The following is a 14,550-nucleotide window of genomic DNA, read 5'->3' as shown; positions in this document are numbered from 1 at the left end:
GAAAATTGTTTGACTCTGGGCACCGCTCTATGACAGCCCATTGTATATAGTGGTAAGCCTAAAATATTGTCTAAACAAATCAAAACTATTAGGTCTATTGGACAAAAAACAGCAAATTCATCCAATAAGCGCGGGTGCGATTTACTTATTAAAGTTTTTTGTCAATGTTTCGCATTTAGGCGGCTTATTCGGTATCATCAATTTGAAGCTTGCTTCGTTGACAACGACATACCATCGATAATATTCGGCCCAATCTCGGCATGTGAGCTGTTGATTTATTAAGCACAAAACGTACGACAGTTAACCCTTGTACAGCATTTCTGAGCAGTAAGGGAGGACTTTGATATAATACGGCAGTTCGTCGCAAAGTTCTAGAAGTATTTGTTTGAGCAAAATGTCCATGAAACAAACGAAATTACCACAACGACAGTGGTATTTTTATACGGGTCCAACATAAACCAGAGACTTGTGAAACAAAATTGCTGTTTGCTAGGTTAAAAGGTGTTAGTCTCATTCGATAACGTCGCGTATCTTGTAGAGTCCGCTTTCTGCGAAACATGCGCACAGCAGGTACGAGAAAGCGTACCTTTTTCACAAAATGGCGGTATTTTATTCGGCTGGGGCCTTCGGACGGTCAATATTCTACGTTGTGTAAGTGTGTATGTCAATGAATATTCTTCAGAAGCGTTGTGATATATTGCACGTTGTTAGAACAGGCGCTCATGATGGCCCACCCCGGAATTCTGTCACTATACAATTGTAGGTAGCACAGTCGCATACACTGTGTCCTGCATGATTTTAAATCGTGGGCGACACGTATAGTCTGTCCAGGAAACTGAGACACAGACTAGAAACGCGTTTAATCAATTTGAACAACCTTTATTCGTGGACACGCACGTTCATGTCGTTAATAACGCTTGTTTTGTTTTATATTGTTTGTCTTTCCCTATAAGTCTGGCCCACGAAGTCGGCGACAATCTAATAACACATAAGCTATCCTGTCAACGAGTTTACCGATACTACCTCTGTTTAGGTGTGTCCTCAAATGTCCGAGGTGCGCCGTCATTTTCAGCAAAAAAGTGTACGCGTGGGTGAACGTACATGTACCTGTGATAAGCGTGGCAAAAGACAGTTTGCTGGTGGTCGGGGGACAGGCACACATCACAATAGTTCAGTGTTGCGATGATATCACAACTCAGCTAACGAATCCTATTGTCATCATCAAGGCAATTTTGGTTTGTTTGTTTTTTTCTATTTTAGAAAAATGCCGGTTGCCACCTCACCGACGCGAACCAGCACACCTAGGGCCCAAAGGCTGAGCTACCAGGAACCGCGGAGATCCCCGATCTGCCGGACAAGCGATCCCGTATCCCCTACTCTACCGACGGAGGAGCACTGCAGACTGTGCGGCATACTGGTGGCGAACACTACCGACAGAAACGGCAGTCGTCGGCTGAGGACATCATATCCCTTCTTTAAGGTTAAAAAAGACGGGAAACCGCTGTATCTGAGAATTCAGGCGATACTAGGCTTCGAACTGATACCGCTCTCGGCCAACAGGGACGACAGGGTGTGCGCCGGTTGCTATCGGACAATTCCACGCATCGAGGACGCCATGCGGACGGTAGAAAACTGGGAGAGTAGTGTGTTCAGCGAGTACAAAAGACGCAGGTACACATTCAACCGGGACACGCGAAGATTTATTCTGGAGAAGATCGAGAGTTTTCGGGAACTCCCGCCTCTGCCGCCGCCGGTGCCGGAACCGACGCCCAAGAAACCCATTCGAAAGGAAGCTCGAAAACCAAAATCAAAACAGAGCAAAGGGTCAAGTAAGGGCAGTACAAAGGCGAATAGTGGTTCGTCGAAAGCCAGTAGTACTGCAGTATCTACAGATGGGGCTGATATAGACGATGATGTCTTCTGCACTGAGGTCACACCCAAGGTACAGACCCATGGTGGTGGTGGAGGCCATTATCTTGAGGCCATGAACCAGTTATCAGCAAACTCCATCAAATGTACTTGACATGTAACTGTGGCTCGAACTATAGCTGTAACCTCTAAAATTATTTCTTTAAAGTTTGCTGAACGAAAGTTTGAGCAAAAACTGGAGTCTTTCCACTTTCGGGGCGCACGCTACCTTAAAACCGACGATTTCTGACAAATACATATAATACAATTGTCGGCTGTTTATGCTGCAATAATCCTTGTCTTTCATTCACAATCTTTCCTAGAACTCGAAAACTTCAGGTAGGCGGAAGAGCAAAGCCTCCAGGGCAACTAATGACGTCATCGATTGTCCTGAGACGAGAAAACTGAAATCGCTTTTACAGAAGTGGGACACGTACCACAAGGAGCAGACGAAAACTGATGACGTCATCAAAAGTTACAAAGACGAAGTGAGTCACTTAAACCATAGACTCTAAAAAAGAGGGTGTTCGCTTTAACGCATATGAAAACCGTGCAGGCATGCAATTTTTTTTTTTAGTTAAAATAGTTTTATCAATTTCGCAATCTACGGATAACGAGTTTGTCAGTTTCTGATATTAAATTGTTGCTCATAAGTTCAATCCTTTTAACTACTTCCATTTGGTAATTGATTCCTACGCTTTCTTCTCCATCACTACCACTACCACAATCATCATCATCATCATCATCAGCACCATCATCATCATCATCATCATCATCATCATCATCATCATCATCATCATCATTTTCATAATCTAACTACTACTACCAAAACCAAAACGAATACTTAGGCCTACAAAAGGTATAGAGTAAATTTTATTGGACAGAGCACATTGTTAAATGACTCTCGTATACTTCCCAATAAATTGGCAATTTCTGTACTTATCAACAGACATTTGAAAAGTTTCTGTCACATACAGAATACTTGTAATAATAAAATAATAATTGTAAAGCGCCTTGATCACATCTACTTGTGGATATGTGCGCTATATAAGAACCAAATATTATTATTATTATTATACAGAATACTTTCGTCTTCTTCTTTCGTGTCTTAGACTTGAAAATGGCTTTGTTTCTCTGCAGATTTCAAAGTTACAAACACTCCTTAAAGAACAGAAAAGGGAATATCTAATGGTCGAATACGATTTACGAATCAGCAATCTTAAAAGGGGCGAACTTAGAGACCAGTGCCACGATCTGCGGAGACAGGTGAGTTCTTTCGGTTTTACATAGCGCCCTCTGAAGTCCAACTATGACAGAGTTACAAGACAAATAAAGGAATATTCTAATTCGTGTCTATCAACAAAATGCAGTATTTTTATCAAATGAATAAGGAAAAAACCCAAAGAAGAACAGATTTGGATAATAAATTGGGATTTCAAGCAGAGATATCTCGCTTTGCCAGCTTACTTCGTCAGTGTGTCACACTTTCGATACTATACTACTGAAGTATTTCCTCTTCGATGTTCAAGAGCGTGGAGATTAATGGTGAACTACATACGCTGCTCGTCAGTATCATTCCCCTTTCAGTAAAGCAGGCAGGGGGGGGGGGGGGCAACCTCAAAATATTACGCACCAGCTGATATATATAATTAGTTTCATTCATCTGATAGACAACGTTATTGAACTTTCATGGTGACTGTGGCGAGACAAATAAGTCTATAAACGCATGTAGTTCTCCTCGATAGGGAAGTGTCAAATTGGTAAAACCGCTAGATCACATAGCGAGCTACTAACATACAATTGCTATTACAATTACAAATATATCCTTAGGTACGCTTAAAGGAGAGCGAACTGAAATACACGAGAGACGCTCGGGACAGGCTGATGGACGAAATAGAGAGAAATGCATTGTTCATGAAGGATAAGGAGATTGAGGCCAGAAAATGGAAGGAAAAATACCAATTTCAATCATCGGACTATGACAATGCCTTTCACAATCTCACGTTGATGGAGACAGAAATCGGTGCTTACAGGACCTTGATGGAAATGGCAGAAAATAGGTGAGGAGTGTCACGTTGTTAGAAAATCAGAAACGTTTTGTTTCTTTCCCTGGTTATCACGTGGTGATAAGCTCTCACTGAAACTTAAGCACCAAGGTTAGCGTTATCGGCTGGTATTTTCCCTAGACGTGAGGACAGTTATCTCAACTTAATAGCAACTCGCGTGAGAGTTTATCTTCGCTCCACTGGTTTCGCGGTGAGTACGGCCCCTTCCCCTAAAATCTACACTATATTACCCACCTGTTATGTTAGAATTACTGCTGTGTGTTTGAAATAAAGTAACGCTGTGATGTTTGGAAACATTAATTCACTTTGAATTATACTGATGCATTTGACTGGTTTTTTATATCATACTGCCACACCTAAGATGATACGTCTGCTAGTTTTTTTTCAGTCCCCGAGCAATTGTATATCATCAAACTCATGAATTGTATAGAAACTCATTTATTTACCTGAATAACATTGATAATTGGACATATTTTGATGTTTAATATTACCCCCCCCCCCCCCCCCCCCTGCTATGGGGTTGCATGCGCAGTGCAGTAATATTGTTACAATACAGGTTTTGCTATTTTAAATACATTTTGCGCAAACTCCAAGTAAGATATGGGCTTCGATAACTGCTTCATACATGTATGTATAGAACAGTGTTTTGATTGTACTATTGTATATATGGCAATGCATGTCCAATATGACAGGTTGAAAGTTTGCAGCTGTATGTCAGCAGTCTGATCCGCAATTCACGCCTGCGCGGTCAGTAGCATCTACAAGCACAGGCGACCCAATAGGTTCTGAGTTTTTCACACTGTTTTCTCTATCATTTTCTCTTCTTTCTTCATGCTCTGAATGATCGGAATAAATAAAATAAATGGTTTATATAACCTAACCTAGCCTCTGTGACTCTTTATTTATTTTACACTCCATTACAAGGACGTATATCTCTCATACACACATGCTGTAATTAATTAGTCAACACAACTAATTATGTTAATCCGTGGACTTATCAGGGATTTTACGGGTTGGTCAACATCGCGAAAGATAGGAATGGTTACTAAAACATTAACATCACTATCTTTCCGATGTTGACCAACCCCTGATAAGTCCACGGATTAGCATAATTAGTTGTGTTGACTAATTAATTACAGCATGTGTGTATGAGAGATATACGTCCTTGTAATGGAGTGTAAAATAAATAAAGAGTCACAGAGGCTAGGTTAGGTTATATAAACCATTTATTTTATTTATTCCGATCATTCAGAGCATGAAGAAAGAAGAGAAAATGATAGAGAAAACAGTGTGAAAAACTCAGAACCTATTGGGTCGCCTGTGTACAGACCTACAAGGAGTCCGTCTGACCATGGAGGTACAGACAGAGATAAGACAGTTTCACTTCTACTTCCTACGGTTCGACCTTGTTCTCTGTAAACTCCCCAGCAATCCATTGTAAACCACAGACCCTGTAATTTCCTAGGTAACTGTACCCGAGCACATAGGAAAATTTACGGAATGACGCGCCAGTCGCAAAGCATTTAGTTCTCTAACAAATAATGTAACATCCTTTTCTGTATGACTTATCTCACAGCGTGGCTCTCACAGATCCGGAAAATCCACCAGAAACGGAATCCACACCAAAGTGAGATCGCTGAGAAACTCCAACCTTGTTGTTTGTTGGACACCGTAGTCGCCGCGACAACTCCTCTCGTGAGTTTGGGCGTTTATCGAAAGTTTGAAAGGCGCAACTTTACATGAACTTTTTGACTTGCAAACGAGTATCTGAAATATTACATGATGCAGGGTGGAACTGATCTATGAAAAGTTTTCCATTTCCTACTGTTCGGGGAGTTTGGTCCGAGTGAGAAAGTGCCCTCAATGTTACTCCGGAACCAAATCTTCGAAGCTGTGAGATTAACAAAATAACGCCCTCTATGGCAAGTTTCGCATATTTCGGTCCCATAGGTATGACAGATGGTGTTGCAAGTTTACTCAGCAATCCTTCCTTAGAAAACACAATGTGACGTTGTATCATGGTAGTTTGACGCACAAAGACATTAAATGTCTGCCTGAACACAGGCACAATGCTTATATATTTATTTGACAAATATGACAACTGTACACATATTTTTTGGAACTGCTCTCGAACGAGCAAACTTTTGCTTCATCTTTGCCACAGGACTAACATAATCACGTGATGTTACCATACTCTTAAAAGATTTGAATTTTTTATGATCATTTTTTACAGTTTGGCTGAGTTCATAAACACCCCAGAGAATTGAGTATTGAGGGTGGACTTGAAAAAATTGAGGTTCTATTGGGGGGGGGGGGGGGGGGGGGGGCTTGAAAATACTCAGGGCATGGAAGGGGAGGATGGGGGCTTGACAAAACTAATGATGTTGATTGGAAGAATCATAATGGACAAATGTTGAACAAAAAGTAACCCAAAAAATAGAATTTCGCAAAAATTGTTTGTATTTATTGTACACATACATTAAAAAAGGCGATTGCTAGAGGTTTACTAAAATACACAAAACTGCTCCAGTCACTTTATTGTGTTAAGAGACTGTTGCTTGCTTCAGAGCAATTCTTTTAGTGATCAAGATTACAGTGGCACTCTCTTAAAGTGCAGAATGTTTTGCCAGAAAACATGATGCTTGTTTTGATGTGCAAAAAAAATGTGCAGCCCACCATAACCTCTATGAACTGAAGGCACAATTTGTGTATTTTTATGGGGGGAGGGGGCAGTGGTTGAACTTCAAAATTATAAGTCGGAATGGGGTTACTTTAATTTGTTTAGGTTGTCCGGGTAGTTAAAGAAACAGAACATTTTCTATATTCTCCAGCATCTGTAGTGGTGTTTGTGAATGCAGCCTTACTAGACAATAGTTTTACCACATGTACCACAATGGCAGATTACACTTATGGAGACCATTTACATTCTGTAGAATATTGGGAAAAAGTATAAACAAATCAATTTCTCCTGAAATTCATGATTTGAAGAGCAAGTATTGATATTGACTCTGAGTGTACTTGTGAAAATAGATGCTACATGTATTTAACCCTATATATTTCATACAGTAAACATATTCAACATTCAAAACTTGAATGCTAGTTCTGACAAGAATTCACTTGTTAACAATAACAATGCAGTTTACACATGTACAGGCTGAGTTGGCAAGCTGAATACTGTGTAAACCAACATGCTTTTGAGTAGAACAAGAAACTGTTGTTGACACTTGAAACAAAAATAGCGGGGGGAAAAAACCATCAAAAATCATCATTGACAATTAACATCAGTATTAAAATGTTATGATTTGACCACTACATTATGGATTTTGAAACTTTTTCAGGGTAAAATGTACAATATTTGACAATTTGAAAATAAAATAAACAAAAAGACATTAGTTTTAGTTTGGATATCGTTTATTTCAAAGCCTTGGACCCTTTACACTTGGCACTTGAAATTAAGAAATGAGAGTCCTTTCTCATTGTGAGCCCCTGAACTTGTCCAGTATTCATACCCTTGGTCTCAGACACTGTCCAGGGGCAGTTGAAGTTCATGCACATTTTGTCCTCAGTGAGCACATCTGAAGAGCGCCCCCAAGCGACCAAGCTGTCAATTGTACTGCTAGTCTTGAAACCTGTGTGATGATTTTAAAAGATATTATCTGGGTATGCCAATCCTAATGTATAAATAAAAACATTCATAAATGAAAACAAGTTCAATGTCAGTTCATCATAAGGAGAAACTTGTCACAAGAAAAGGAATAGTTGTATGGATGGACTTTGTATACCCTGGCAGGCTTTCTCCCTGCACAACATAATACTTGCTAGTTCGTATAGGTGTTGCTTTGACATCAAAAATACATTTGCCATTGTGTTCTTGAGCAATAAAGGTCTAACTATGATAACATCAGTTCATAATCTACCTCTATAAGAAATCTACTTAAGGCTCTAAAGATTGGTTTTTCCACATTACGGTGGAGTGTGTTTCAAAAGTGAAAGACTTAAAATTTTGCTCAAACTTTCCTCATGAAACATTAAACCATACTCTTACCCAATCAAGAATAAAAATCAGGGGTCACCTAGCAAAGTTTGGTACTGGAGAAACAAATTACCTGACATTTACCGATATTTGAAATTCAAAATGGCCCCCATCTCTGTGTTAACTCTATGGGGGAAAATAAAATTTTCGATTTTCAAAAAACTAAGACGGTGAAAATTTTTCTTACTCCGAGAGCTTTAAAATTAACCCCACGAGTGGTATATCAGAAAATAATTGTAAAAGTTTGAGAGTCTGAATATCTGTCCCTGAGGCGCATTCTACCTTAGATTAAAGGTCTCTAGCATCTGGTATATATAAAGTTATTCAAATTGAGAGCAAACATGTCTTGGTTTATGTCACAGAATTCATGGGAAATGGATGGCTTTTTGGAAACTGGGGAAATAAACTCTTGTTGTGAGAACAATATTTCTGTATACAGGCCACTAGAGTCAATAAATATTAGACTTGTACATGAAAAAGCTTAAATTACGGTACGTATCGCATGAGCAAGATTATTGAACATCTTGCCATGGCAGAAAAAAAACTGTACTTGTTTTTGGGAAGATAAATGCTTGATAATTCAAAGTAACTATCAAATATTTCACTATTGCACTGGTGGAAAAGTAGAAATGTAAAGTTTTCTGGAGTTTGTCATACTTATGATAAGTGAATTTGTTAACTGTGAGCAATTTCATTGAGCATTTGATTGAAAGGACTTAAAAAAAACACAAAGTTAATTTGCATATTGATACCACTCATTTCTCACTTTGCAGTCAAATAATGGAAATGTATGCCTATGATCCAGCATAGTGTCATTTGAGTTCATTCTTTTCTAATAAATAATGTACTTTGTAATACAAAAAATTGGCAGTGGGTATTTACCAGGGAGCATTCAATTGTTTGTGTGAGCAGTCAGTGAAAGTAATGATTTCCTGTCTATGAAAATTGCAGGACTGATGTCAAGCACATCAGAATTATATAAATAGGAAAACTGCAGCAAGTCATTTACAAAACCATTGACAAGGTTTTCTTTACTGCTTTTGTGAAGTTACATGTCTTACTGCTGTCTGGATTTGATCCATGGACTACTATTGTTGTGATGGTCCCAGATTAGTGTCATCATTTGAACAGGATACTGATGCTGAAAGCAATGTAACATTCAATGTGCATTCCAACATTCACAGTTAGGATGTTTGGTTTTTGCTGTATAGTACAGCCCAGTATAACATGGTTCCTGTCTCAGAACTGGGTATGTAGAAATCCTGGCAATCTTGTCATATCTGGGTATGTGTGTATTAGTATAACCATGACAGTCTACGCCTGGTTGGTACTTCTTCCACACTGATGACTCATGGATGGACAGATGGATATTTCAACATCAAAAAACACCTAGCTTCCCATACAGTGCAAATTCATTCAACTGTTGGGGTTTGCCACCATCTCTTCTGCTTGCTCCCTGAGTGCCTCAGCTCTCTCCTCTAATTCCATCTGAATTTGGATGAATGACACAAAACACAGTTAGTGAAAAAGATGAAAGTCGAAGTATGAGTGAAACTTGTCAAACATATCAAGGATAGACTGATGACGGTGTGATAAGACAGTTTTGCACTGTCATGTTACAAAACATGAAAGAGCTTGGAGTCTTTGTTGAATCCTGAAATAATGACAATAATTATATTGAAAATTATATATGTGAGAGATATTCTCTCAGTTGCAAATACCCTACTCGTCCGAATATAAGCCCCCGGTTCGGCAACACAAAACGACGGCAAAACTAGGGGAGGGGCTTATACTCGAGCAACCCCATGTATCTGGCATGGACGCTTAATTTATGCTAATTTTATGCACAATTTTTTCAACACCACTCGATCTTTCTATCGCTTCAAAATCGACTTACACATCCAAAGAAATTGATTGTACAATCTCTGAATACAGAAGTGACATTTTGGTGAAATTTCAGCATCGAAAAAAACCCAAACTTGAAACAAAGACGTTGTGTATGCAGCTGATCAACAGTAATGTGAACAGGCATGCATTGCCTACACGGAAAGGCACCTCAATATTCAGTATCAAACTGTCTACATCTTGTGAAAACAACAACATAGCAGTGAAAATTGTAATAGTCACCAGGAAAAGTCTTCACAAATGAAAGGATAATTGCTTCAAACAAAAGACACTGCATGTTTCGAGCATGAAACATCATGGCCGTGAATGAAAATAAACAATGGCAGACGTGAGTGGGACTTTTCTATTTAGGCGATGGGGGTGAGCAGGGTCAAAGAATATATCAAGATAGTACTGGGAAAACGTGTCATTTTCCTTACGATACTGTCAAGGGAACTCCAGTTTCCCATTGTTTTAACATCTTTTGATAGTTTCTTTATTATCTAAAAGTAATTTTCCCAAGTTAAATGACCAAATATACTCTCCTAACCTTTCTGTATTTGAGTTACACTAGGGTAGGGGCTTATACACGATGTTATGCATTTTCTAAAATCCTCTGAAATCAGTAGGGGGGCTTATACTCGGACGAGTACGGGTATTTTTGATTCTTCATATCTGCAAGGGGCATCTCTTTACCGGTGTTGAATCATCTGTAAGACAATCTGATGAAAATGCATTACCGACAATGTCTACGCATGACAATTGAGAGCAATGAACTTTATTAAACATGAATGAGATGAACCACTTGGATCATGGTACAGAGTTAAACCACTGTGCCTCACCGATACAAGACAGTGCTAAATTTATGCTGAGAAAGCCATTAATGATTGGCCACACTCTGTACCTTTGCAGCGGATACTATCTGCCTGGCCAGTTTTCTTGGCATGTGTTCGATGTTCTTCACTAAAGTTTCTGGTGATGTGAACGCCAGCTGTTGTAGAGTCTTGAAACCAGCTTTCAACAACTGCCTAGCACGACCCTGGGTGAGTGAAAGTGAAATATCGTAAATAAAATTCAAAGACAACAAATACTTATGAAAACATACACTGAAATTTACCGGCAAAACATAATCCTTTGGTAATTATGTTACAGTAGTTGGTGTATATTTCCCTCGAAGAAATCCTATACAAAAAATTTTCATCTGGTGTTTCCATACATATGCAAATGAACTTGTCTGTTTGTTTGTTTGGTACATTCAGTAGACCATAGTGAGAAAAGCAGGCAGAGAATAATCTGAATGCCTTGATTGAATTCTTCTGAAATCTCATTTAAGGTAAAATGCACCTCACGATAAGATGTTTGGACTCTCAAAATTTTTACAGTAACTGATCAACCATTTGTGGTGGCTCATTTTACAGCTCTTGAAGTAAGAAAAATTTTCAGTTGCAGTTTTCCGAAAATCAAAAATCTTATTTTCCCTCATAGAGTCAGCACAGGGATGGCGGCAATTTTGAATTTCAAATATCGGTAAATGTTAGGTGATTTATTTCTCTCGTACAAAACGTGCACTGTGATCCCTGATTTTCATTCTTGATTTGGTAAGAGAATGGTTGAAAGTTTTCTCACCAGAACTTTGAGCAAAAGTTAATGTCTTTCACTTTTGAGGCACACACTGCCAGTACATAATTGGAAAAAACATGATTACAAGTGTTGGTGGAATTACCAATTTTACTCCTGGAATTTCCAGCAATGGCACCAAGTCTGCTGTAGCACAGTGTGCAAGCTCCTTGACAATCTGACCCAGAAGGTGCTGAAAAGCCCAGAATTCTGGCAGATCCTTTGCAGATGTTTGAAGAACAGAGGGAAATGGAAAGTGTAAAATAACATGTCAGCGTATGAAGCAAATAATGGCAAACAGGAGGAACAGCATGAAGTGAAAAGAGAATATTTAGAATAAGTTGATATTTGGATTAAAATAAAAGCATTATGATTTAAAATACAGTCACTGGAAAGATGACTGTTGTCTGACATGTCAATACATTGTCTTCTTTAAACTTTGATTTTGTCAGATAAGTTAGCCCGGCATTACAGCTATGTATTAAGAGGTCCAATTTATATATTCTGCACCAGGTTTGCGCCAGATTGTCTGGTGCAAAAGGACAGTGCCGATACCCAGCAGTGTAAAATGGCGCAGATTGATGGTGCAAAGAGTGGTGCAGCTGCTTGGTGCCAACCCCTGGTGCAGAGTGCCTTTTCTTGACTATGCAACTGGCGCAAACAAGGTGCAGAGTATACAAACTGGTCCTGTTACATACCTGGAGCGGCATTACTAGTGATTAGCATCCCTTTGATTGCCATTATCACTTTTTCCTTTCCTTTCTCAGACACATATCAACGCTGAAATTTTCTAAAATGTGTACAAAGTCTTCATGACGTAAAGTAGCACGCAAAATATGAAGTATTCATCTGTTGTGCTTAATTTATTATTTTGATTGCTCAATAAACTGTTGAACAAACAGCCACAGGAATGAGCTGACAACAAATTTGATGACTTTCTGTGTGCTGCTTGTTTGCTCACTAAGATGATCCAAAGTGAAACATTTAGTGACCAACCTCTGTAAATCTTTGAAGACTGGACGCAAAGGTGGCTGCCGATGAGAAGAGATTTTGCAGGAATCCCCTGGGCACGTCAAACATGTGGGCTACTGACCAGATACTGTGTCGTTTCAACACATACCACAACATCAAGGTCAAGAAGAATCTCTCAACTATGTTTACGTCAACATCACCCTGGAATACAGTGAAAGAACAAACACTTGAACTGGTCAATGTCAAGGTCAACCCACAACATTGAGAAGATGGAGGGCATGGGCATACTTATAGTAAGATTAGGGGTAAAATGAGAAACCTTAAGGATTACTACAAGGTTGAGTAAATTCACCTAACCCTTTCAAAACTATGGTCTGGTCTGATCTCATTGTAATCAATGATGGAGTTGGACAGCTACACTGTGAAATAGGGTTATAAGGTACATGAGGTTCTTGCCATAAATTTAGAAGGATTGATAATAAGGATGCAATAACAATTTTACAAACCATCCACGATTACTACATTTTGGCACATATTATCCATAGTGCAGATGTTCACTTTGTACCAACCTGTCTGATTCGTTGACCGGCTGCTCTCCTGACCAGGTAACTTTCGGGAACACCAATCACATTTGCCGTTGCTAATTCAGCCTCACTCAGTCCTGAAAACTGTGACAGAAGCCTTCTCAGTAAGATCCAGCTTATTAGGAAGTCTGAACATCTCAGAATATAGATGTTGAGTGGTAACTCGTGAGATAACAGCAAATAAATTCTTTTATGTCTTTTTGCCTTCTTTGTTCAACACAAATTCTGATTTACCCACAAAAAGAACCTATTCAAACTGAATCATTATGCAATGAAAGGGAAGAACTAATTTTTGAAAAAAATGGTTAATTTTCACATAAAAATATTTTTCATGTAATGGTTTAAAACTTTTATATCAAGATAGTTTTCTGGAATCTTGCTGTGAATACACTTCCATTCTGTTGAGTATTTTGAAATATGTATGGACGTTGGAATAGACTAATATAATGGGTGACATAATGAATGATTAAAGAAAACCATGATCATAAAAAATATTGCCGGTACCTTCTTGTGCAAAGTATGTAACAATGGCCTGAAAAGAGCATATACTTGCTATGTTACCAAAGACTAAAAGTTTATTGTCATGGAAAAATGGGTTCTTTGAAGATGAAAATATCCCTTTTACAAAGGTTTTCTCTCACCCTGCTGTAGTAGTTCATCCAGTCGATCTTGATGTTGGAATCCATGTCACGCGGCGTGACCAGGAACAACAGATGTAAGGTGTTGGTGACAACCAGACCTTTCTCAGCAGCTTGGTGTAACTCCTTGTAGACTGATGGACATGTATCAATGTCAATGGAACCTACAGGTTATCATAATACCATGAATGTTTAGTGGTTCAATATTTTACACAGACAAGACAGCAAACTCTCTACTACATGTAGCTCACTGACATGTTGGTTAAATGAAAGAGACAGTGGCTATAACTTTTTATAATTTTCTTTCACTATTTTTTGTTTAATGTCAACAGTATTTCTTGTTCTTCTCTCTAATGCATGTTGAGATACACAGTACCGGTATTCAGCTTGTCAACTTAGCCTGTACATGTGTAAACTGCATTGTTATTGTTGACAAGTGAATTCTGGTCCAGACTAGAATTCAAATGTAAACAATAACAATGCATAATACACGAATAGATACAATGTCGTCAAACTAAATAACTGGTGCTTTTCAATATGCTTTGGGGAGTAGAACAAGAATTGGACATTTGCAAACAAAACAAAAATAGCGAAGAAATTAACAAAACGTTACAGCTATGGTCCCTTTGACAGCCATTATGAGTACACAGCAGTTTTGCAAAGGTTGTAACACAGATACATGATTTTGAAACGATGCACTGAAACTTCAGCTTTGCAATACTATAACAGTATTGGCACATCACGACACAACCTGATACAGTCACTCAAGAACCACCATCATAACATTTACTCTCTTTACGTCGTTAACAAAAACTTTCTGTACTTGGTCACAAAAGTTGGATGGCTGG

General features: G+C 38.7%; 2 protein-coding genes across 2 annotated transcripts in view; one reads left to right on the top strand and one right to left on the bottom strand.

Moving 5' to 3' along the window:
* Positions 1-587: 587 nt before the first annotated feature.
* LOC139152345 (uncharacterized) lies at positions 588-6,267 on the top strand. Its single transcript, XM_070725483.1, has 6 exons — positions 588-651; positions 1,261-1,942; positions 2,232-2,396; positions 3,049-3,174; positions 3,739-3,968; positions 5,551-6,267. The coding sequence occupies exons 1-6, from the start codon at positions 599-601 to the stop codon at positions 5,603-5,605; spliced, it is 1,311 nt and encodes a 436-aa protein (XP_070581584.1). The 5' UTR covers positions 588-598; the 3' UTR covers positions 5,606-6,267.
* Positions 6,268-7,367: 1,100 nt separating this feature from the next.
* Positions 7,368-14,550, bottom strand: part of LOC139151128 (helicase POLQ-like) — a 51,307-nt gene continuing 44,124 nt past the window's right edge. Inside the window, exons 13-19 of the mRNA XM_070723681.1 lie at positions 13,706-13,866; positions 13,050-13,148; positions 12,505-12,681; positions 11,615-11,728; positions 10,796-10,930; positions 8,092-9,495; positions 7,368-8,014 (exon numbers count right to left, since the gene is read on the bottom strand). Coding sequence (XP_070579782.1) covers positions 9,424-9,495; positions 10,796-10,930; positions 11,615-11,728; positions 12,505-12,681; positions 13,050-13,148; positions 13,706-13,866 — 758 coding nt within the window. The 3' untranslated portion in view covers positions 7,368-8,014; positions 8,092-9,423. The remainder of the gene's footprint in view (positions 8,015-8,091; positions 9,496-10,795; positions 10,931-11,614; positions 11,729-12,504; positions 12,682-13,049; positions 13,149-13,705; positions 13,867-14,550) is intronic.

The sequence above is a fragment of the Ptychodera flava genome, chromosome 15 (genome assembly GCF_041260155.1).
Source record: "Ptychodera flava strain L36383 chromosome 15, AS_Pfla_20210202, whole genome shotgun sequence".
NCBI lineage: Eukaryota > Metazoa > Hemichordata > Enteropneusta > Ptychoderidae > Ptychodera > Ptychodera flava.
The sequence above is the reverse complement of the archived record's forward strand: the minus strand, read 5'-3'. Positions and strand labels throughout refer to the sequence as shown.